Source organism: Pseudophryne corroboree, chromosome 9, assembly GCF_028390025.1.
Source record: "Pseudophryne corroboree isolate aPseCor3 chromosome 9, aPseCor3.hap2, whole genome shotgun sequence".
NCBI lineage: Eukaryota > Metazoa > Chordata > Amphibia > Anura > Myobatrachidae > Pseudophryne > Pseudophryne corroboree.
This window is the reverse complement of record NC_086452.1, coordinates 288,525,276-288,548,199: the sequence shown is the minus strand read 5'-3', so window position 1 is coordinate 288,548,199 and position 22,924 is coordinate 288,525,276. Positions and strand designations below refer to the sequence as shown.

General features: G+C 47.1%; 1 protein-coding gene across 2 annotated transcripts in view; it reads left to right on the top strand.

Moving 5' to 3' along the window:
- Positions 1-22,924, top strand: part of CENPM (centromere protein M) — a 412,428-nt gene that overhangs the window by 347,059 nt on the left and 42,445 nt on the right. For both annotated transcript variants that reach the window (XR_010186836.1, XM_063940338.1), the window contains exon 7: positions 11,474-11,575. Coding sequence is in view for 1 of the 2 variants with exons in the window: in XM_063940338.1 (XP_063796408.1) it covers positions 11,474-11,560 (87 nt within the window). In the remaining variant the exon portion in view is untranslated. The remainder of the gene's footprint in view (positions 1-11,473; positions 11,576-22,924) is intronic.

Below are 22,924 nucleotides of genomic sequence, written 5' to 3'. Positions count from 1 at the left end.
ATCTGTGGAGTATGTGTTATTACAACTACAGGACCCCTCAGGGTCACAAAAATTTACTTTTGTCCAGTTGCCAGACACTGGTAACCGACATGGACACTGATTCCAGTGTCGACTATAGTAATTCCAGATTAGATCCAAAATTGGCAAAGAGCATTCAGTACATGATTGTGGCGGTTAAAGATGTATTACATATCACTGAGGACCCTGCTGTTCCTGATAAAAGGGTCTGTATGTATAAGGAAAAGAAACCTGAGATAACGTTTCCTCCCTCTCATGAATTGAACACTCTATTTGAGAAAGTCTGGGAAAGCCCTGAGAGAAAGTTTCAGATTCCCAAAAGGATTCTGGTGGCTTATCCGTTTCCCTCTGAGGATAGGAAAAAGTGGGAGTCACCCCGCATTGTAGACAAGGCCCTATCACGTTTGTCTAAAAAGGTGGCTCTCCCGTCACCTGGCATGGCGGCCCTTAAGGACCCTGCGGATCGTAAGCAAGAAACTAAGTTAAAATCCATTTATGCGACCACAGGTACGCTACTCAGACCTGTCATTGCATCTGCGTGGGTGAGTAGTGCTATCAAAAAGTGGGCAGATAACTTGTCATCTGATATAGATGCCCTAGATAGGGATAGCATCCTCTTGACACTGGGTTATATCAAGGACGCTGAAGCGTACTTAAAGGAAACTGCGAGAGATATTGGCCTTTTGGGATCAAAAGCCAATGCCATGGCAGTCTCAGCTAGGCGAACATTGTGGATTCACCAATGGAATGCTGATGCTGACTCCAAGAAAAATATGGAATCTCTACCATATAAAGGTGGTGCCTTGTTTGGTGACGGCCTCGCTGATTTGGTATCTACGGCTACCGCGGGTAAGTCATCCTTTTTGCCTTATGTTCCTCCACAACAAAAGAAAACATACCACTATCAAATGCAGTCCTTTCGGCCCAATAAATACATAGAAAGGGCGAGGTTCTTCCTTCCTTGCTACTAGAGGAAGGGGAAGAGGTAAAAGATCACCAGCCTTGTCGGGTTCCCAGGAGCAGAAGACCTCCCCGGCTTCTGCCAATTCCACCGCATGATGCTGGGGCTCCTCTGCGGGATTCCGCACCGGTGGGGGCACGTCTCAAACTCTTCAGTCAGTTCTGGTTTCGTTCGGACCTGGTCCCATGGGTTTTACAGATAGTATCCCAAGGGTACAAACTGGAGTTTCAAGACGTTCCCCCTCGCCGATTTTTCAAATCGGCCTTACCGGTTTCTCTTCCGGACAAGGAGGTAGTATGCGACGCAATACAAAAGTTGTGTCAAAATCAGGTCATTGTCATGGTTCCCCCGTCACAACAGGGAGAAGGCTTTTATTCAAGCCTGTTCACGGTCCCGAAGCCGGACGGCTCGGTCAGACCAATCCTAAACCTGAAAGCCCTCAATTTCTGCCTAAAAAAATTCAAATCCAAGATGGAGTCTCTCCGAGCAGTGATCTCCAGTTTGGAGGAAGGGGATTTTATGGTGTCGGTGGACATAAAGGATGCCTACTTACATGTTCCCATTTATCCTCCGCATCAGGCTTACCTGAGGTTTGCAATTCAGGATTGTCATTACCAATTTCAGACGTTGCTGTTTGGTCTGTCCACGTCTCCGAGGATTTTCACCAAAGTAATTGCGGAAATTATGGTTCTCCTTCGCAAGAAAGGAGTCACAATTATCCCGTACTTGGACGATCTCCTGATAAAGGCGAGATCCAGGGACCAGTTGGTGCAAAACATTGCACTCTCCCTGACAGTTCTTCAACAACATGGTTGGCTCCTAAACCTGCCAAAATCACAGCTGATTCCGACGACGCGGTTGTCGTTTTAGGGAATGATACTGGACACAGAACTACAGAGAGTTTTTCTTCAAGTGGAAAAGGCTCTGGAACTTCAGAGTCTGGTCAAACAAATTCTGAAACCAGCAAGTGTTTCAATCCATCAATGCACTCTGTTGCTGGGGAAGATGGTTGCAGGCTACGAGGCCATTCAGTTTGGCAGATTCCATGCCAGAGTGTTTCAGTGGGACCTGTTGGACAAGTGGTCCGGATGCCACCTGCACATACACCGAAGGATAACCCTGTCTTCCAAGACCAGAATCTCACTCCTGTGGTGGCTGCACGGCTCTCACCTCCTAGAGGGGCGCAGGTTCGGGATCCAGGACTGGATCCTAGTAACCATGGATGCAAGTCTCCGAGGCTGGGGGGCAGTCACACAGGGGGAAAACTTTCAAGGAAGATGGTCAAGCCAGGAAACTTGTCTCCACATAAACGTTCTGGAGTTAAGGGCCATTTACAACGGCCTCCTACAAGCGGGACATCTTCTTCGCAATCTGCCCGTACTGATCCAGTCGGACAATGTAACAGCAGTAGCGTACATAAACCACCAGGGCGGAACAAGAAGCAGAGCGGCAATGGCAGAAGCCACAATGGTTCTCCGCGGGGCAGAAAAGCATACAAGCACTATGTCAGCAATATTCATTCCAGGAGTGGACAACTGGGAAGCAGACTTCCTCAGCAGACACGATCTCCATCCAGGAGAGTGGGGCCTCCATCAAGAGGTCTTCACAGAAGTGACAAGTCATTGGGGAATTCCTCAAATAGACATGATGGTATCTCGTCTCAACAAGAAGCTTCAGAGATATTGTTCCAGGTCGAGGGACCCTCAAGCAATAGCAGTGGATGCACTGGTGACACCATGGGAGTTTCAGTCGGTGTATGTAGTCCCTCCACTTCCTCTCATTCCAAAGGTTCTAAAGATCATAAGAAGAACAAAGATTCAAGCGATCCTCATTGTCCCAGACTGGCCAAGGGAGGGCTTGGTATCCAGATCTTCAGGAATTACTCATAGGAGATCCCTGGCCTCTTCCTCTACGCGAGGATCTGTTACAGCAAGGGCCGTGCGTGTATCAAGACTTACCGGGTCTACGTTTGACGGCATGGCGGTTGAACGCCAAATCCTAGCCCGAAAGGGTATTCCCAGTGAAGTCATTCCCATACTTATTCAGGCCAGGAAAGGAGTAATGTCTAAACATTACCACCGTATAAGGAGAAAATATGTTTCTTGGTGTGAATCCAAGAAGGCTCCTACGGAGGAATTTCAGCTATGACGTTTTCTCCATTTTCTACAAACAGGTGTGGATGCGGGCCTAAAGTTGGGAATTAAGGTACAGATTTCAGCCTTATCGGTTTTCTTTCAAAAACATTTGGCCTCCCTTCCAGAAGTTCAGACTTTCGTGAAAGGTGTGTTGCACATCCAACCTCCATTTGTGCCCCCAGTGGCACCATGGGATCTTAACGTGGTGTTGGAGTTCCTTCAATCACATTGGTTTGAACCTTTACAGAAGGTGGAGTTGAAATTCCTCACTTGGAAAGTGGTCATTCTGTTGGCCTTGGCATCCGCAAGGCGGGTGTCTGAGTTAGCGGCCTTGTCTCACAAGAGCCCTTATCTGATCTTCCATGAAGATAGAGCAGAGTTGAGGACTCGTCAGCAATTTCTGCCGAAGGTGGTTTCATCTTTCCACATGAACCAACCTATTGTGGTGCCAGTGGCTACTGACACCTTAATTGAGTAAAAGTCTCTGGATGTGGTCAGAGCTTTGAAAATTTATGTCGCCAGAACGGCTCAGGTTAGGAAAACGGAGGCTCTGTTTGTCCTGGATGCTCCCAACAAGATTGGGTGTCCTGCTTCTAAGCAGACTATTGCACGCTAGATCTGTAATACGATTCACCATGCTCATTCCACGGCTGGATTGCCGTTACCGAAATCGGTGAAGGCCCATTCTACTAGAAAGGTGGGCTCGTCCTGGGCGGCTGCCCGGGGGGTTTCGACATTGCACTTTGCCAAGCAGCTACTTGGTCGGGTTCAAACACTTTTGCAAAGTTTTACAAGTTTGATACCCTGGCCAAGTTTGGTCAATCGGTGCTGCAGAGTCATCTTCACTCTCCCGCCCATTCTAGAGCTTTGGTATAACCCCATGGTTCTGATGGTGACCCCAGCATCCTCTAGGACGTATGAGAAAAGGGGATTTTAATACCTACCGGTAGTCCGTAGAGGATGCTGGGCACCTGTCCCAGTGCGTACTGTATCTGCAGTTATTAGTTGTGGTTACACACATGTTGTGTTACGTTTATAGTCAGCCTGTTGCTAAAATTGTTCATGCCGTTGTGTTCTGTTGAATGCCACGTTGTACGGCATGCTTGAGGTGTGAGCTGGTATGAATCTCACCTTAGTTTAACAATAAATCCTTTCCTCGAAATGTCCGTCTCCCTGGGCACAGTTCCTATAATTGGAGTCTGGAGGAGGGGCATAGAGGGAGGAGCCAGTTCACACCTTTTCAAAGTCTTAAAGTGCCCATGTCTCCTACGGATCCCGTCTATACCCCATGGTTCTAATGGTGACCCCAGCATCCTCTACTTCAGGCATTCCCAACCGCGGTCCTCAAGGCACACCAACAGTGCAGGTTTTAGTGATATCCAGGCTTCAGCACAGATGGTTAAATCAAAATAACTGAGGTACTAATTAAGTCACCTGTGTTCAAGCCTGGATATCACTAAAATCAGGACTGTTAGTGTGCCTTGAAGACCGTGGTTGGGAAACACTGCTCTGCGAACTAAGAGAAAAGGATTTACAGGTAGGTATTAAAATCCCCTTTTTTATAACTTTGTGTATTAAACAAAGTTTGTGTACATTGAGCCATCAAAAAACAAAGGTTTCACTATCTCACTCTCACTCAAAAAAGTCAGTATTTCGGAAATATTCCGTATTTCGGAATATTTGGATATGGGATACTCAACCTGTATTACTAAAATTCAGCATACCCAGAGCGAGCAAACAGGCTTCCTTGGATGAAAGGCGGGCTGCTTTTGCTGCCTAAACTGTGTGACATGCAGGGCTTTGACAGTTAGCTCCTATTTCTCTAACGTCCTAGTGGATGCTGGGGACTCCGTAAGGACCATGGGGATGCTGGGGACTCCGTAAGGACCATGGGGAATAGACGGGCTCCGCAGGAGACATGGGCACTTTAAGAAAGAATTTATATTCTGGTGTGCTCTGGCTCCTCCCTCTATGTCCCTCCTCCAGACCTCAGTTTGAATCTGTGCCCGGACAAGCTGGGTGCTGTTCAGTGAGCTCTCCTGAGCTTGCTGTAAGAAAGTATTTTGTTAGGTTTTTTATTTTCAGGGAGCTCTGCTGGCAACAGACTCCCTGCATCGTGGGACAGAGGGGAGAGAAGCAGCCCTACTCTCTGAAGATAGGTCCTGATTCTTAGGCTACTGGACACCATTAGCTTCAGAGGGATCGTACACAGGATCTCACCCTCGTCGTCCGATCCCAGAGCCGCGCCGCCGTCCCCCTCGCAGAGCCGGAAGACAGAAGCCGGGTGAGCATAAGAAGCAAGAAGACTTCGAAATCGGCGGCAGAAGACTCCAGTCTTCACCGAGTTAGCGCACAGCACTGCAGCTGTGCGCCATTGCTCCCACACACACCTCACATACTCCGGTCACTGTACGGGTGCAGGGCACAGGGGGGGCGCCCTGGGCAGCAATTGGGACCTCTTTGGCAAAAGTACACATATATACAGTTGGGCACTGTATATATGTATGAGCCCCCGCCAAAAATTGTACATTGAAGTGTGACAGAAGCCCGCCGCTGTGGGGGCGGGGATTCTTCTTCAGCACTCACCAGCGCCATTTTTTCTCCACAGCTCCGCTGAGAGGAAGCTCCCCAGGCTCTCCCCTGCAGATTCACGGTAGAAGAGGGTAAAAAGAGAGGGGGGGCACATAATTAGGTGCAAAAATCAATATAAACAGCGGCTACTGGGTTAACATTAAGTTACTGTGTTATTCCTGGGTTATATAGCGCTGGGGTGTGTGCTGGCATACTCTCTCTCTGTCTCTCCAAAGGACTTTGTGGGGGAACTGTCTTCAAAAAGAGCATTCCCTGTGTGTGTGGTGTGTCGGTACGCTTGTGTCGACATGTTTGACGAGGAAGGCTATGTGGAAACAGAGCGGGAGCAAATGAATGTGGTGTCTCCGCCGACGGCGCCAACACCTGATTGGATGGATATGTGGAAGGTTTTAAATGATAATGTTAATTCCTTGCATAAAAGGTTGGATAAAGCTGAAGCCTTAGGAAAGACAGGGTCTCAGCCCGTGCCTGATCCTATGTCGCAGAGACCGTCAGGGTCTCAGAAGCGCCCACTATCCCAAATTGTTGACACAGATACCGACATGGATTCTGACTCCAGTGTCGATTACGATGATGCAAAGTTACAGCCTAAATTGGCTAAATCCATCAGTTATATGATTATAGCAATTAAGGATGTGTTGCACATCACAGAGGAAACCCCAGTCCCTGACAAGAGGGTTCATATGTATGGGGAAAAAAGGCAGGTGGTGACCTTTCCCCCTTCACACAAGCTAAATGAGTTATGTGAAAAGGCTTGGGAATCTCCAGATAAAAAACTGCAGATTTCCAAACGGATGCTTATGGCGTACCCTTTCCCGCCAACGGACAGGTTACGCTGGGAATCCTCCCATAGGGTGGACAAAGCTTTAACACGCTTATCCAAGAGGGTAGCCCTGCCGTCACAGGATACGGCCACCCTAAAAGATGCTGCGGATAGAAAGCAAGAGGGTACCCTGAAGTCCATTTATACACATTCAGGTACCTTACTGAGGCCAGCGATCGTGTCGGCCTGGGTGTGTAGTGCTGTAGCAGCATGGACAGACACCCTGTCTGAGGAACTTGATACCTTAGACAAGGATACTATATTAATGACCCTGGGGCATATAAAAGACGCTGTCCTATATATGAGAGATGCTCAAAGAGACATTAGTCTACTGGGTTCTAGAATAAATGCTATGTCGATTTCTGCCAGAAGGGTCCTGTGGACTCGGCAATGGACAGGTGATGCCGACTCAAAAAGGCACATGGAGGTTTTACCTTAAAAGGGTGAGGAATTGTTTGGGGAGGGTCTCTTGGACCTGGTCTCCACAGCTACTGCTGGAAAGTCAAATTTTTTGCCATATGTTTCCTCACAACCTAAGAAAGCACCGTATTACCAAATGCCGTCCTTTCGATCACAAAGAGGCAAAAAAGTCCGAGGTGCGTCCTTTCTTGCCAGGGGCAGGGGCAGAGGAAGGAAGCTGCACAACGCAGCTACTTCCCAGGAACAGAAGTCCTCCCCGGCTTCCACTAAATCCACCGCATGACGGTGGGGCTCCACAGGCGGAGCTAGGCCCGGTGGGGGCGCGTCTCCGAAATTTCAGCCATAAGTGGGTTCACTCCCAGTTGGATCCCTGGGCAATAGATATTTTGTCTCAGGGATACAAGCTGGAATTCGAAGAGATGCCCCCTCACCGATACCTCAAATCGGCCCTGCCAGCTTCCCCCCTCGAGAGGGAAATAGTGTTAACTGCAATTCACAAATTGTATCTTCAACAGGTGGTGGTCAAGGTTCCCCTCCTTCAACAAGGAAGGGGTTATTATTCGACCATGTTTGTAGTACCGAAACCGGACGGTTCGGTCAGACCCATATTGTATTTAAAATCCCTGAACATATACCTGAAAAGGTTCAAGTTCAAGATGGAATCGCTCAGAGCGGTCATCGCAAGCCTGGAAGGGGGGGATTTTATGGTGTCTCTGGACATAAAGGATGCATACCTTCATGTCCCCATTTATCCACCTCATCAGGCGTACCTCAGATTTGTGGTACAGGATTGTCATTACCAATTTCAGATGTTGCCGTTTGGTCTCTCCACGGCACCGAGAATATTTACCAAGGTAATGGCGGAATGATGGTGCTCCTGCGGAAGCAAGGGGTCACAATTATCCCATACTTGGACTATCTCCTCATAAAAGCGAGGTCAAGAGAGCAGTTGCTGATCAGCGTAGCACGCTCTCTGGAAGTGTTACGACAACACGGCTGGATTCTAAATATTCCAAAGTTGCAGTTGATTCCTACGACTCGTCTGCCTTTCCTGAGCATGATTCTGGACACAGACCAGAAAAGGGTTTATCTCCCGATGGAGAAGGCTCAGGAACTCATGACACTGGTCAGAAACCTATTAAAACCAAAACAGGTGTCGGTGCATCACTGCACGCGAGTCCTGGGAAAGATGGTGGCAACATACGAGGTCATTCCCTTCGGCAGGTTCCATGCGAGGACCTTTCAATGGGATTTACTGGACAAATGGTTCGGATCACATCTTCATATGCATCGATTAATCACCCTATCCCCCAGGGCCAGGGTGTCTCTCCTGTGGTGGCTGCAGAGTGCTCACCTTCAGGAGGGCCACAGATTCGGCATTCAGGACTGGGTCCTGGTGACCACGGATGCAAGCCACTGAGGGTGGGGGGGCAGTCACACAGGGAAGAAATTTCCAAGGTCTGTGGTCAAGTCAGGAGACTTGCCTTCACATCAATATCCTGAAACTAAGGGCAATATACAACGCCCTACGTCAAGCGGAGACCCTGCTTCGCGACCAACCGGTTATGATTCAGTCAGACAACATCACCGCAGTGGCTCATGTAAACCGCCAAGGCGGAACAAGGAGCAGGGTGGCGATGGTGGAAGCCACAAGAATTCTTCGCTGGGCGGAGAATCACGTAAGCGCACTGTCAGCAGTGTTGATTCCGGGAGTGGACAACTGGGAAGCAGACTTCCTCAGCAGGCACGACCTCCACCCGGGAGAGTGGGGACTTCATCAAGAAGTCTTCACGCAGATTGCAAGTCGGTGGGAACTGCCACAGGTGGACATGATGGCATCCCGCCTCAACAAAAAGCTACAGAGGTATTGCGCCAGGTCAAGAGACCCTCAGGCGATAGCTGTGGACGCACTGGTGACACCTTGGGTGTTCCAGTCGGTCTATGTATTTCCTCCTCTTCCTCTCATACCCAAGGTGCTGAGAATCATAAGAAAAAGAGGAGTGAGAACAATACTCATTGTTCCGGATTGGCCAAGAATGACTTGGTATCCAGATTTGCAAGAAATGCTCACAGAGGACCCGTGGCCTCTGCCTCTAAGACAGGACTTGTTGCAACAGGACCCTGTCTGTTCCAAGACTTACCGCGGCTGCGTTTGACTGCATGGCGGTTGAACGCCGGATCCTAGCAGAAAAAGGCATTCCGTATGAGGTTATTCCTACACTGATAAAGGCTAGGAAGGACGTGACGGCTCAACATTATCACCGTATATGTCGAAAATATGTGGCTTGGTGTGAGGCCAGGAATGCCCCTACGGAGGAATTCCAGCTGGGCCGTTTCCTTCACTTCCTACAGTCGGGAGTGACTTTGGGCCTAAAATTGGGTTCCATTAAGGTCCAGATTTCGGCCCTGTCAATTTCTTTCAAAAAGAACTGGCTTCTCTACCTGAAGTTCAGACATTTGTAAAGGGAGTGCTGCATATTCAACCCCCTTTTGTGCCTCCAGTGGCACCTTGGGATCTTAACGTGGTGTTGAGTTTCCTGAAATCACACTGGTTTGAACCACTTAAAACGGTGGAGTTAAAATATCTTACGTGGAAGGTGGTCATGCTATTAGCCTTGGCTTCGGCTAGGCGTGTGTCAGAATTAGCGGCTTTGTCACATAAAAGCCCCTATCTGGTTTTCCATATGGATAGAGCAGAATTGCGGACCCGTCCACAATTTCTGCCAAAAGTGGTGTCATCTTTTCATATGAACCAACCTATTGTGGTGCCTGTGGCTACTCGTGACTTGGAGGATTCCGATTTGCTGGATGTGGTCAGGGCTTTGAAGGTTTATGTAGCCAGAACGGCTAGAGTCAGGAAAACGGAGTCACTGTTTATCCTGTATGCATCCAACAAGCTGGGTGCTCCTGCTTCAAAGCAAACTATTGCTCGCTGGATCTGTAACACGATTCAGCAGGCTCATTCTGCGGCTGGATTGCCGCTGCCAAAATCAGTTAAAGCCCATTCCACTAGGAAGGTGGGCTCTTCTTGGGCAGCTGCCCGAGGGGTCTCGGCATTACAGCTTTGCCGAGCGGCTACTTGGTTAGGTTCAAACACTTTTGCAAAGTTCTACAAGTTTGATACCCTGGCTGAGGAGGACCTTGTGTTTGCTAAATCGGTGCTGCAGAGTCATCCGCACTCTCCCGCCCATTTGGGAGGTTTGGTATAATCCCCATGGTCCTTACGGAGTCCCCAGCATCCACTAGGACGTTAGAGAAAATAAGATTTTACTTACCGGTAAATCTATTTCTCGTAGTCCGTAGTGGATGCTGGGCGCCCGTCCCAAGTGCGGACTTCTTCTGCAATGCTTGTGTATAGTAATTGCTTAAACAAGGGTTATTGCATCAGGGTTGAACTGATGCTCTGTTGTTGTTCATACTGTTAACTGGGTAAGGTTATCACAAGTTATACGGTGTGATTGGTGTGGCTGGTATGTATCTTGCCCTGGATTACCAAAATCCTTTCCCTGTACTGTCAGCTCTTCCGGGCACAGTTTCTCTAACTGAGGTCTGGAGGAGGGACATAGATGGAGGAGCCAGAGCACACCAGAATATAAATTATTTCTTAAAGTGCCCATGTCTCCTGCGGAGCCCGTCTATTCCCCATGGTCCTTACGGAGTCCCCAGCATCCACATGGTCCTTACCGGGTCCCCAGCATCCACTACGGACTACGAGAAATAGATTTACCGGTAAGTAAAATCTTATTTTTTGCCACCCACACAATGGGAAGAAATATTATATTCGACATACTAGGTACATTGAATATTTGATCACCTGTCCGTGCGGGCTATGCTATGTCTGCAAAACTGAACGAACACTCCATGAGAGAATACCTGCACATCGGTCCTCTATAAAAGCTGCTATTACATCTGGACATAGTGAGCAGCCTGTTGCCAGGCATTTTGCTCAGGCCGGACATAGCCTAGCCTGCTTACGGTATATAATAATAGATCATATACCTTTGAGTCTGCGGGGTGGTGACAGGGGCCTTAAGTTATTACGTTGCGAATCCAGTTGGATTTTCCGACTGGACACCATGGCCCCAAAAGGCCTCAATGAGTCCTTAGGGTTGCATTGTTTTTTTTATAAATTTGTCGTCATTTTTTTTTCTAGTACGGGTGTGCGATCTGTTGGTTGTTGTTACCATATCACATGCCATCATGTGTGGAATTTCCTGTGGCAGATACTATATGTGTGTTTCTAATGATGCATGAATTTTAAGGTTTGTTATTCCTTTTATTCTGTATATTATTGGCATATGCATATTTTGTGTAATGTTTTTCTATACTCTAAGATGCTGTGGTTGCCATGGTGATTATGTACTGTGGCAGAAGCAATGATTAAGTTGGAAGGGCAATATGCCATCTAATATGTGCTGTTGTAATGTATTTTTAAACTTTATACAGTTGAGATATGTGTTATTCGATTACTGTTGGACACTTCCTGGTTAACAGCAGAAGCACTTTTGTTTTTTTTTCTTGTAGCCATGGTGCCGGCCGCTGGGTGATGACATCATCTGTGGGCGTCTTTATGCCGGGGACGCGCGCCGCGGCAGACACACGTGGGGGTGAGATGGTCTTTATAAGGTATGTTCTGCTTATGTTTGTTTGTATCCTGACGAAGAAGCGTTATTAAAGCTTTGAAACGTTGATAACTTACCTGCGCTTTTGAGAGTGTTTATACCGGGTGCCGCCTACATGCTATTGCATACCTCCCAACTTTCTTTACTTGTGGAGCGGGACACTCGCGCGGCAAAGCCGCGCGCGCCCCAAAAAGGGGCGTGGCCTATGAAAAGGGGGCGTGGATTCGCGGGAAGACCCGCAATCGCGAGCCACGCCCCCGTTTTCGTCACTGAGGGGGCATGCCCAGCGCTCTGTGAGCCGCTGGCATGCTCCCTCGGTTGGTTCTATATCGGAGTGGGAGAAGGGACCTTGTGACGTACCTAGGGGAGGAGACACATCACCAGGGGGAGGAGCTTCGGCCGAACAGGGTACCCGAAAAGTACCCTCGCCACGCTTCGGGCTCGGTGGCTCGCTCCGCTCGCCACCTAATTACTAAAGGTAATAGCTGGTGGCGGGGATAGCAGAGCAACTGTCCCGCTGGCCTAGCTCCTCCCCCTTCTGTCGTGGCTCCTCCCCCTGACAGAAAAGGTCCCTTAGGCCACTTGGATCTAGCCTCAACCATGCTCCCTCTCCCTCGGACTCCCTCGGACTCCACTGCGATTGACAGAGCCTCCCAACTGACCCCCCCACCGCGGGACACTGTGGCCCGCGGGTGGGACAGCGGGACAGTCCCCAAAAAACGGGACAGTCCCGCGAAAATCGGTACAGTTGGGGGGTATGCTATTGGTATACATTGGATACCTGCAGTGGTTTCCTAGGGAGAGGCACCGGAACAGGTATTTGAGCATTGGGAGTGCTGCTTCATAATGCAAAGTGTTTATATATATATATATATATACAGTGTATATATATATGTGTGTATATATATATATATATATATAGTTAGTGGTTTTAACCTTTCCACTTACCTACTATCTGAGGATGGAAATGCTTTATTATCGTTGGGTTTGTACAGAGTTTTAAACATGACGCCTTTGAGCTTTGTTTAAATTCAGCCGTAAACTCAGGGTGCGCAAGTTTTTTGCCGATGAGATGGATAGTGATATACACATGATGAAACCACAATTCACCAAACCGGGATCATTTTATCCACCCTCTACGAATGCAAGTATACATACTTTTTCAAGGTTAACAAACCAAGAGTTGAAGGGACTATGATTCTGAAGTCCTGTGACAATTACCTGATGAGACTGCATTTGTTAAAATGACTGAAAAACCAACATTGAACATTTAGAAAAGCTTTATAGGATGTTGAATACTAATGTCAGTTGTGGTTGGTTGGATCAGCGTATTTGTGATTTTCTAACATTTGAGCACCAAGTCCCTCAACCACCCCCAGGCCATCCTATAACTTTGGCGCAGGGTTCTGTTTGCAGCCAATTTCACAATTTGAAGATACAGATTTACCCTTGCTCATCTTTGCTGAAATGCACATAAAGGAATTAATGAAGCAATCGCCGGCTGCAAATAGTCGCAGCCTAGCAGCATGTCATGATGAAACATGTTGCTTCGCAGTAGGATGAACATGGCTACATCTGTAACTTCCTTCAAATGCTTGTGTCATATACATCTGGCTGTCTTAGAGACACTAATGATTTTCTGGTAAAACTTAAAGAATTAGGGGATATACAGTATCTGATAACACCATTCTGGTAACACTTGACGTCTCCTCTTTGTATATGAGTTTGGGATTAGGGAAGCCAATCCCGGGCCATTTTTTCAATCCCAGGTATCAGGATTGAAAAATGGCCAATCCCGGGATTGTAACTATGTGGCCGCTGCCCCGCACACATAACTAACTTTATACCGTGGGCAGGTGGGAAATTCCACACTGACTTCACGCTGCACTGTGGAGCCGGAAGGAGGAAGCCGGGCAGCATCTGAGCGTCATGTGGACGCTCAACGCTGATCCCTCAATCCCTGGGATTGGACCTTCCAATCCCGGGATTTAATTCCGGCCGTTTGTGGCCCTAAATCTCGGTATCCCGCGGATCCTGGAATTGACCTCCCTACTTGGGATAGATGCTGTAAAAATCTTCCTGGACCACCGCTTGAGTTCCTGTTTTGTATTAAGGAATAACTACTATATGTATGGTAATAATTACCTGCAGATCGCAGAAACTGCATTGGGTTCAAACATCGTGCCTGCATATGCAAATGCATTTATGTACGCATACGAGGAGACCCACATTCTATCTACAGGGCCGAAACTAGGATTTTTGTCACTGGGGCAAGGTAGTCATTTGACCCCACCCACCCCCCCCCCCCCACCCCAAAAAAAAAAAGATATTTTTTTTTACAATAAATAAATAAAAAATAAATTAAAAAAATGTAAAATAAATAAATGAATAAAAATATTATATATATATATCTCTCTTTCAGAACTTTTTTACCTGAAAAATTGCCTTTTCTAACATAAATTTCATATCCATCCCCCTCCCATACTTAATCAAGGGGCAGCATGTATATGTATATATATATATATATATATATATATACACAAATACATGCACGTATATATAACAGTCAATAGGACTGGCACTGTCATAACTGTAAAATTACAGTGCCCAAGTTAGAGATGAGCGGGTTCGGTTTCTCTGAATCCGAACCCGCACGAACTTCATGTTTTTTTCACGGGTCCGAGCAGACTCGGATCCTCCCGCCTTGCTCGGTTAACCCGAGCGCGCCCGAACGTCATCATGACGCTGTCGGATTCTCGCGAGACTCGGATTCTATATAAGGAGCCGCGCGTCGCCGCCATTTTCACACGTGCATTGAGATTGATAGGGAGAGGACGTGGCTGGCGTCCTCTCCATTTAGATTAGGGTTGAGAGAGAGAGAGAGAGATTGACCTGAGGCTGTGATACTGTAGAAGAGAGTGCAGAGTTTAGTGACTGACGACCACAGTGACCACCAGACAGTGCAGTTGTTTGTTTTATTTAATATATCCGTTCTCTGCCTGAAAAAAACGATACACACAGTGACTCAGTCACATACCATATCTGTGTGCACTGCTCAGCCCAGTGTGCTGCATCAATGTATATATATATCTGACTGTGCTCAGCTCACACAGCTTATAATTGTGGGGGAGACTGGGGAGCACTGCAGTGCCAGTTATAGGTTATAGCAGGAGCCAGGAGTACATAATATTATATTAAAATTAAACAGTGCACACTTTTGCTGCAGGAGTGCCACTGCCAGTGTGACTAGTGACCAGTGACCTGACCACCAGTATATATAATATTAGTAGTATACTATCTCTTTATCAACCAGTCTATATTAGCAGCAGACACAGTACAGTGCGGTAGTTCACGGCTGTGGCTACCTCTGTGTCGGCACTCGGCAGCCCGTCCATAATTGTATATACCACCTAACCGTGGTTTTTTTTTCTTTCTTTATAGTCATACTAGTTACGAGTATACTATCTCTTTATCAACCAGTCTATATTAGCAGCAGACACAGTACAGTGCGGTAGTTCACGGCTGTGGCTACCTCTGTGTCGGCACTCGGCAGCCCGTCCATAATTGTATATACCACCTAACCGTGGTTTTTTTTTCTTTCTTTATACATACATACTAGTTACGAGTATACTATCTCTTTATCAACCAGTCTATATTAGCAGCAGACACAGTACAGTGCGGTAGTTCACGGCTGTGGCTACCTCTGTGTCGGCACTCGGCAGCCCGTCCATAATTGTATATACCACCTAACCGTGGTTTTTTTTTCTTTCTTTATACATACATACTAGTTACGAGTATACTATCTCTTTATCAACCAGTCTATATATTAGCAGCAGACACAGTACAGTGCGGTAGTTCACGGCTGTGGCTACCTCTGTGTCGGCACTCTGCAGCCCGTCCATAATTGTATATACCACCTAACCGTGGTTTTTTTTTCTTTCTTTATACATACATACTAGTTACGAGTATACTATCTCTTTATCAACCAGTCTATATATTAGCAGCAGACACAGTACAGTGCGGTAGTTCACGGCTGTGGCTACCTCTGTGTCGGCACTCGGCAGCCCGTCCATAATTGTATATACCACCTAACCGTGGTTTTTTTTTCTTTCTTTATAGTCATACTAGTTACGAGTATACTATCTCTTTATCAACCAGTCTATATTAGCAGCAGACACAGTACAGTGCGGTAGTTCACGGCTGTGGCTACCTCTGTGTCGGCACTCGGCAGCCCGTCCATAATTGTATATACCACCTAACCGTGTTTTTTTTTTCTTTCTTTATAGTCATACTAGTTACGAGTATACTATCTCTTTATCAACCAGTCTATATTAGCAGCAGACACAGTACAGTGCGGTAGTTCACGGCTGTGGCTACCTCTGTGTCGGCACTCGGCAGCCCGTCCATAATTGTATATACCACCTAACCGTGGTTTTTTTTTCTTTCTTTATACATACATACTAGTTACGAGTATACTATCTCTTTATCAACCAGTCTATATATTAGCAGCAGACACAGTACAGTGTGGTAGTTCACGGCTGTGGCTACCTCTGTGTCGGCACTCGGCAGCCCGTCCATAATTGTATATACCACCTAACCGTGGTTTTTTTTTCTTTCTTTATAGTCATACTAGTTACGAGTATACTATCTCTTTATCAACCAGTCTATATTAGCAGCAGACACAGTACAGTGCGGTAGTTCACGGCTGTGGCTACCTCTGTGTCGGCACTCGGCAGCCCGTCCATAATTGTATATACCACCTAACCGTGGTTTTTTTTTCTTTCTTTATACATACATACTAGTTACGAGTATACTATCTCTTTATCAACCAGTCTATATTAGCAGCAGACACAGTACAGTGCGGTAGTTCACGGCTGTGGCTACCTCTGTGTCGGCACTCGGCAGCCCGTCCATAATTGTATATACCACCTAACCGTGGTTTTTTTTTCTTTCTTTATACATACATACTAGTTACGAGTATACTATCTCTTTATCAACCAGTCTATATATTAGCAGCAGACACAGTACAGTGCGGTAGTTCACGGCTGTGGCTACCTCTGTGTCGGCACTCGGCAGCCCGTCCATAATTGTATATACCACCTAACCGTGGTTTTTTTTTCTTTCTTTATACATACATACTAGTTACGAGTATACTATCTCTTTATCAACCAGTCTATATATTAGCAGCAGACACAGTACAGTGCGGTAGTTCACGGCTGTTTGGGGAGGGTTTTTTGGAAGGGACATCCTGCGTGACACTGCAGTGCCACTCCTAGATGGGCCCGGTGTTTGTGTCGGCCACTAGGGTCGCTTATCTTACTCACACAGCTACCTCATTGCGCCTCTTTTTTTCTTTGCGTCATGTGCTGTTTGGGGAGGGTTTTTTGGAAGGGACATCCTGCGTGACACTGCAGTGCCACTCCTAGATGGGCCCGGTGTTTGTGTCGGCCACTAGGGTCGCTTATCTTACTCACACAGCTACCTCATTGCGCCTCTTTTTTTCTTTGCGTCATGTGCTGTTTGGGGAGGGTTTTTTGGAAGGGCCATCCTGCGTGACACTGCAGTGCCACTCCTAGATGGGCCCGGTGTTTGTGTCGGCCACTAGGGTCGCTTATCTTACTCACACAGCGACCTCGGTGCAAATTTTAGGACTAAAAATAATATTGTGAGGTGTGAGGTATTCAGAATAGACTGAAAATGAGTGGAAATTATGGTTTTTGAGGTTAATAATACTTTGGGATCAAAATGACCGCCAAATTCTATGATTTAAGCTGTTTTTTAGGTTTTTTGGAAAAAAACACCCGAATCCAAAACACACCCGAATCCGACAAAAAAAATTCGGTGAGGTTTTGCCAAAACGCGGTCGAACCCAAAACACGGCCGCGGAACCGAACCCAAAACCAAAACACAAAACCCGAAAAATTTCCGGCGCTCATCTCTAGCCCAAGTCCCTTCACTTAAATAAAGGAGCGGCAACACACTCTGAAACTTTGGCATTGTTGTGACAGGAGATAAAGAAATTAATTGCCTGTCAAGTAAAGATAGATAGATAGATAGATAACCTTCATATCCCTCTCAGCTCTCACATCACTCACCATCTCATGGAGCTGCTGTAGTACACAAGTAGTGGTGAGGACTTGGAGCTGCTGCAACTTTCTGTCAGCCATCAGTGCTGATTGCCGGGAAGGAAACAGCTGTATCCATCCAGACACCGCCAGACAGTAATTGGCCACTAAACATGATCCAGTAGGTTGCTGATGTAAATGCTGGGTGAATGCACACTCTCTCTAATCAGCTGCTGTGCTGCGTGCGACAACTGCAAGCGTGGTGGCGCAGTGGCAGTCACTGGTAGATGGGGATAAAGCAATCTCCATCTATAAAAGAAAATTTTGGTCCATCCGCGTGCTTCACTGATCCCCTCCTCTAATATGAAGCATAAGCACTATGATCATCACCCCCCCCCCCCCAAACAGCACCCCAAACCCTTCACAGACAACACAGGAACCAAGATCACCCCCCAGCGGCACCCCCACCTCTCCAGACAGCACTATGATCATCAACTACCCAGCAGCACCCCTCCTCCAGACAGCGCAATCACCTCAGTCATCCCCCCAGCAGTCTCCCCCCCCCACACACACACACACACCTCCAAACAGTATAGTCTCTAAGATCAACCCCCACACGCCCACCCCAACAGCATCTCCCCTCCTCTAGACAGCCCAGGAACCAAGATCATCCTTTCCCCCCAGCAGTACCCTTCCCCCCAACTTCCACCCCCAAAGCGTAGGTGCACTAAGCTCATCATCCCCTCCCCATAAATGGACAGCAGCACTGCCACACCAGGGATCATTCCTTCCTGCCCCCCTCGGTCATTGCACTGCTGCTAAAGCAGGAGTCCATAATTTGCAAAATACTGGCGCCCACCCGCAGCCCACCCCGGCGTATTCAAAGACACATCACCCCCTCACTGCTGCTGCTGCTGAGTGTCTTCAATCATTCCCGGCCAGAACACTGCTGACTAATTAACTCAGCAGCAGCAGCGAGGAGGTGATGTGTCTCTATGCCGCCAGCACAGCGCTGCTGAAATGCAGCTCTCCCCTCTTCCTGCTTCCCCGAGCCGCGCACAGCACACAGGAAATTGAAAGTAAACTACAGCTCCCGAGGGCTGCTGGGAGCTGTAGTTTATTTTCAGTCTAATCACAGAACTCCGACGGCTCTAAGCTGCTACCATTGGCGCATAGGGAGAGGGTGTTAGGGGGTCTCGGCGCCCCCTCCAATCCGGCGCCCAGGTCGCCTGCCCCCCTAGCCCCCCCCTAGTTACGGCCCTGCTATCTAAGTTTAGTGAGAGTATACTGTTCTACTAGCGCTGATACAGATGGTGCTATTTTTGAATAAATTAGATAATACTGTGTGTTTTGTGTTTAATTACAAGGTGACTTTAGATTTTCTACTTCAGGATCCAGGGTCTCCACAGGGTTAACACCTTGGGGTATGGTTTGTCACAGGATCAGGCAACGAACAGCAAAGCTTTTGAGCCTCCCTGGATGGACTGGGCCCCTCTCCCCTCATACCCCGCCCACAGCTCAGGCTCTTCAGTTTTTGTTTGGTGTCAGCAGGAGCTGATCACCAGTGAACAGTGGGGCTGCATGATGCAGCCCAAGCTTTTAAAATGTTACTTTTTACTAAGCAAGCAGTGCTAGGCAGTACATGGGCCGCCAGTGTTGCTGCTCCATTACCCTCACTGGCGCCATGACATTAGCCACGCTTCAGTGATTTCATTGGAACCCTGGCACCTTCTCCTAGCAGAGACACACAGAGGCCCGGAATCATGGGGACAAGGTAAGGCAATTACAGCAGTCCTATACCGCCGGTCCCAGAAGATGGACTGATGGTGCTGACGTGGTCCCAGACCATTGCGTAACCTTGGACTTCACTAGACCACAAGGGCTTAACTGTACTGGTGCTGGGATCATTATTACAGGCCAGGGAACCAGTGATGGATGTCAGCAAGGGGAGCTCAGTGTTTCCCCAGCGGCCCCTCCCCCAGTCCAGGATGCCATTCTGCTGAGGTCTTCCCACCCTGGGCTGCTCCTGCCTCACCCTCCTTCCTCACAGAGGTGCCTGGCAGCCATCTGCAAGTCTCCGATAACACTGGGTTTGGTCTCAATGTACAGTATACTTCTCCTTGGAGTCAGGTTATACACAACACTGCTTACTACCAGCTCTATTCTAATAGCCTGGTAGTTGATATCAGTGCCTACTGCATTTAAATTGTATTTCTCCATTGTATGTGATTTGATAGGTCTGCTGTCTGTACTTCTCTCTATACATTATATTGCTTTCCCTGTACATTTCTTATTACAGTAATCCTTGAATACTGGTGTGTTTATGCCACATATTGCAAATTATTGTATTTGTGCAGGCTCATTGTCACATACCATTCTCAGTTACACACTACACATTACCATATTGTGTGTGTACACTCCTTGCAGTTATGTCTAACAAAGGCAATGCATCTAAATAGACTGGGGCACCTTCTCTTGTATCATGTAAGATCTGTAACACAGAGGTTTTACCACAGGATTTATTACAGGATTGTCAGTGCACTGCTTGTTTTTGTGCACCCGGGCCAATCGGCTCCAGCACAAGAGCCTCCATGGGCCTCTTTTTCTAACATGCTGGCTAAAATTGCTGACCATATTGCAACCCCATCTATGCCTCCCCCTATGGGACTCCTGCAGCAATTACAGCCTGTTTATCAACATATATCTGCCCCACCCATCCCTCCTCACTGGTTGGACTTATTCTCTAACTCTATACAGAGTCTGGCTGCTTCATTGTCTGCATTTCAGAACATGTTACAGGGCCAGGGGACACTGCCTACACCTACTTCCACTAAGCGTACTGTACCATCCTCACAGTCTACGCCACTCTCAGATTCTGAGGAATCTTCTGCTGCAGCAAATCAGGCTCAGGTCTTTGCAGGCTCACCCTCTGGGGAGGAGGAAGAGATACAGTCCAAATTTAATGTGGCTGCTTTAGTTAGGGTGGTTAAATTATCGCTCCATCTTGAGGATGCTGAACCAGCCCCAAAATCAAAGGATCCTTTGTGTAAACAACAGAACGTTTGTAGTGGCTGACTTTCCACACTCTGATAATTTCTTTTACGTCCTAGAGGATTCTGGGGTCCACATTAGTATCATGGGGTATAGATGGGTCCACCAGGAGCCATGGACACTTTAAGAGTTTATTAGTGTGGACTGACTCCTCCCTCTATGCCCCTCCTACCAGACTCCATTTAGAAAATGTGCCCAGAGGAGCCGGTCACAGCTATAGGAGCTCCATAGGAGTTTTTCTAGTTTTCTTATTTTTTATTAGAGTTAGGCACAGGGAGGCATTGGCAACAGCCTCCCTGCTTCATGGGACTAGGGGGGGAGAGGGGGGAGTAGTGTCCAACCCTCTGAGGTTAATGGCCACTAGCTCCGCTGACAGGACACTGAGCTCCTGAGGGTGTCGATCGCAAGCCCCCGAGGTGACCGCTCTCTCCCGCAGCACTGCCGCCGCCCCCCTAACAGAGCCAGAAGACATTGGTGGTGAGTTGGACACCGGTGACCCGACAAGCGGGGAGCCGTTGAGAATGGCGGCATCAGGGAGGGAGCACAGCGCTGATGCTGCGCTCCAGAGGGCTCAGCGGTACAAGTGTGTGGCGCTGTGAGAGGTGCCCTGGGCCAGCGCAAATACCCTTCAAACTGGTCACTACTGCTATCAGGGATGTCGAAGTAAAAAAATATTACATAGAGAGAACATACAGACTCCACACATATGAGTCGCTATGCTTGCCAATACGCGCAGCGATATATGGTAACATACGCATTTACACAGACATGCCACAGAGATAGATTCGACACATATTTCATACAGCACATAATTATAATATCAAGCGCCAAACATCATCATAATTTAAAATTATATAACGGAGTAACGTCATGTATGTGTATTATTGGAACGAAGCAAGAAGGACATGTCGTATTTGGTATTAAAGCAACCAGATTAATGTGTAGATTCATGTGATACTTGTTATTAAGTTGTAGGACATTGCTATGAGTAGTTATGATTAAATGTATGAAAGCTAAAGTCACTCTTATTAGAACAATGGACATTCCAAGCATGTGGTGGACAGGAAACTCAGGCCAGCCCTTTTGATGTCTTCAAGGCTGAACCTTGTTAGCATACGGACAGACCAGTGACTCATCATGAATGAAAAAGTTCCCTCCCTTAGACTAGTCTGTGCACTCCCCCAAACTACATAGTACATTGCTGATCAGACACACAGGAGTTGCTGTTTTGTCCCAGACGATGGTGGAGTTGCTGCCAGTCCGGTGCCTACATGATTTTGCAGAGAGAGAGAGAGAGTGTTATGGAGGGAAGACTTTATATTAGAAAGATATGGTGATGTATTTGCTGGCCTGTAACTGTATGTATTTGATTTAGTTTGTATTAACTGCTTACTCTATAAATTGTAACCATGTAACTATATATATATATATATATATATATATATACACATATGCAGCAAGAGATATCGGCACTCCAGAATCAATGTGTAAATGCCAGGGTGCCCTCCTAGTAGTAATGCAGAGGAGATATCCTTCCCCACCTGTGGCTCAGGTGTTTGCAGCGAAGGAAATGAGGCGGCACTCCATGGACTTATGCAAAAAGATTATTTGTATTTAAAACATAGTGACATCAAAATAGCATCGTGTCAATCAAAACAAAAACAGAAACAGGTATCTTACGACGTTTCAAGGCATGGCAGCCTTTTCATCAGGTAAGTAACCCTAGTGCTGTGAAAAAGATATCTTTTTCACAGCACTAGGGTTACTTACCTGATGAAAAGGCTGCCATGCCTTGAAACGTCGTAAGATACCTGTTTCTGTTTTGTTTTGATTGACACGATGCTATTTTGATGTCACTATGTTTTAAATACAAATAATCTTTTTGCATAAGTCCATGGAGTGCCGCCTCATTTCCTTCGCTGCAAACACCTTAGCCACAGGTGGGGAAGGATATCTCCTCTATATATATATATATATATATATATATATATATATATATATATATGCATATATATACTGTATATTGTGATATATTGAATACATATCCTTTTAATAACAAATATATACATCAATGAGCTTTGGAACTCAGATAATGTGTGGGTGTATTGTTTTCTCTTAAGGGATGTAGTGTTTTGCGACATACAGCGCACTTTTATCGTATATAGGGGGTCATTTCGAGTTGTTCGCTCTTTGCCGATTTTCGCTATACTGCGATTAGTCGCTTACTGCGCATGCGC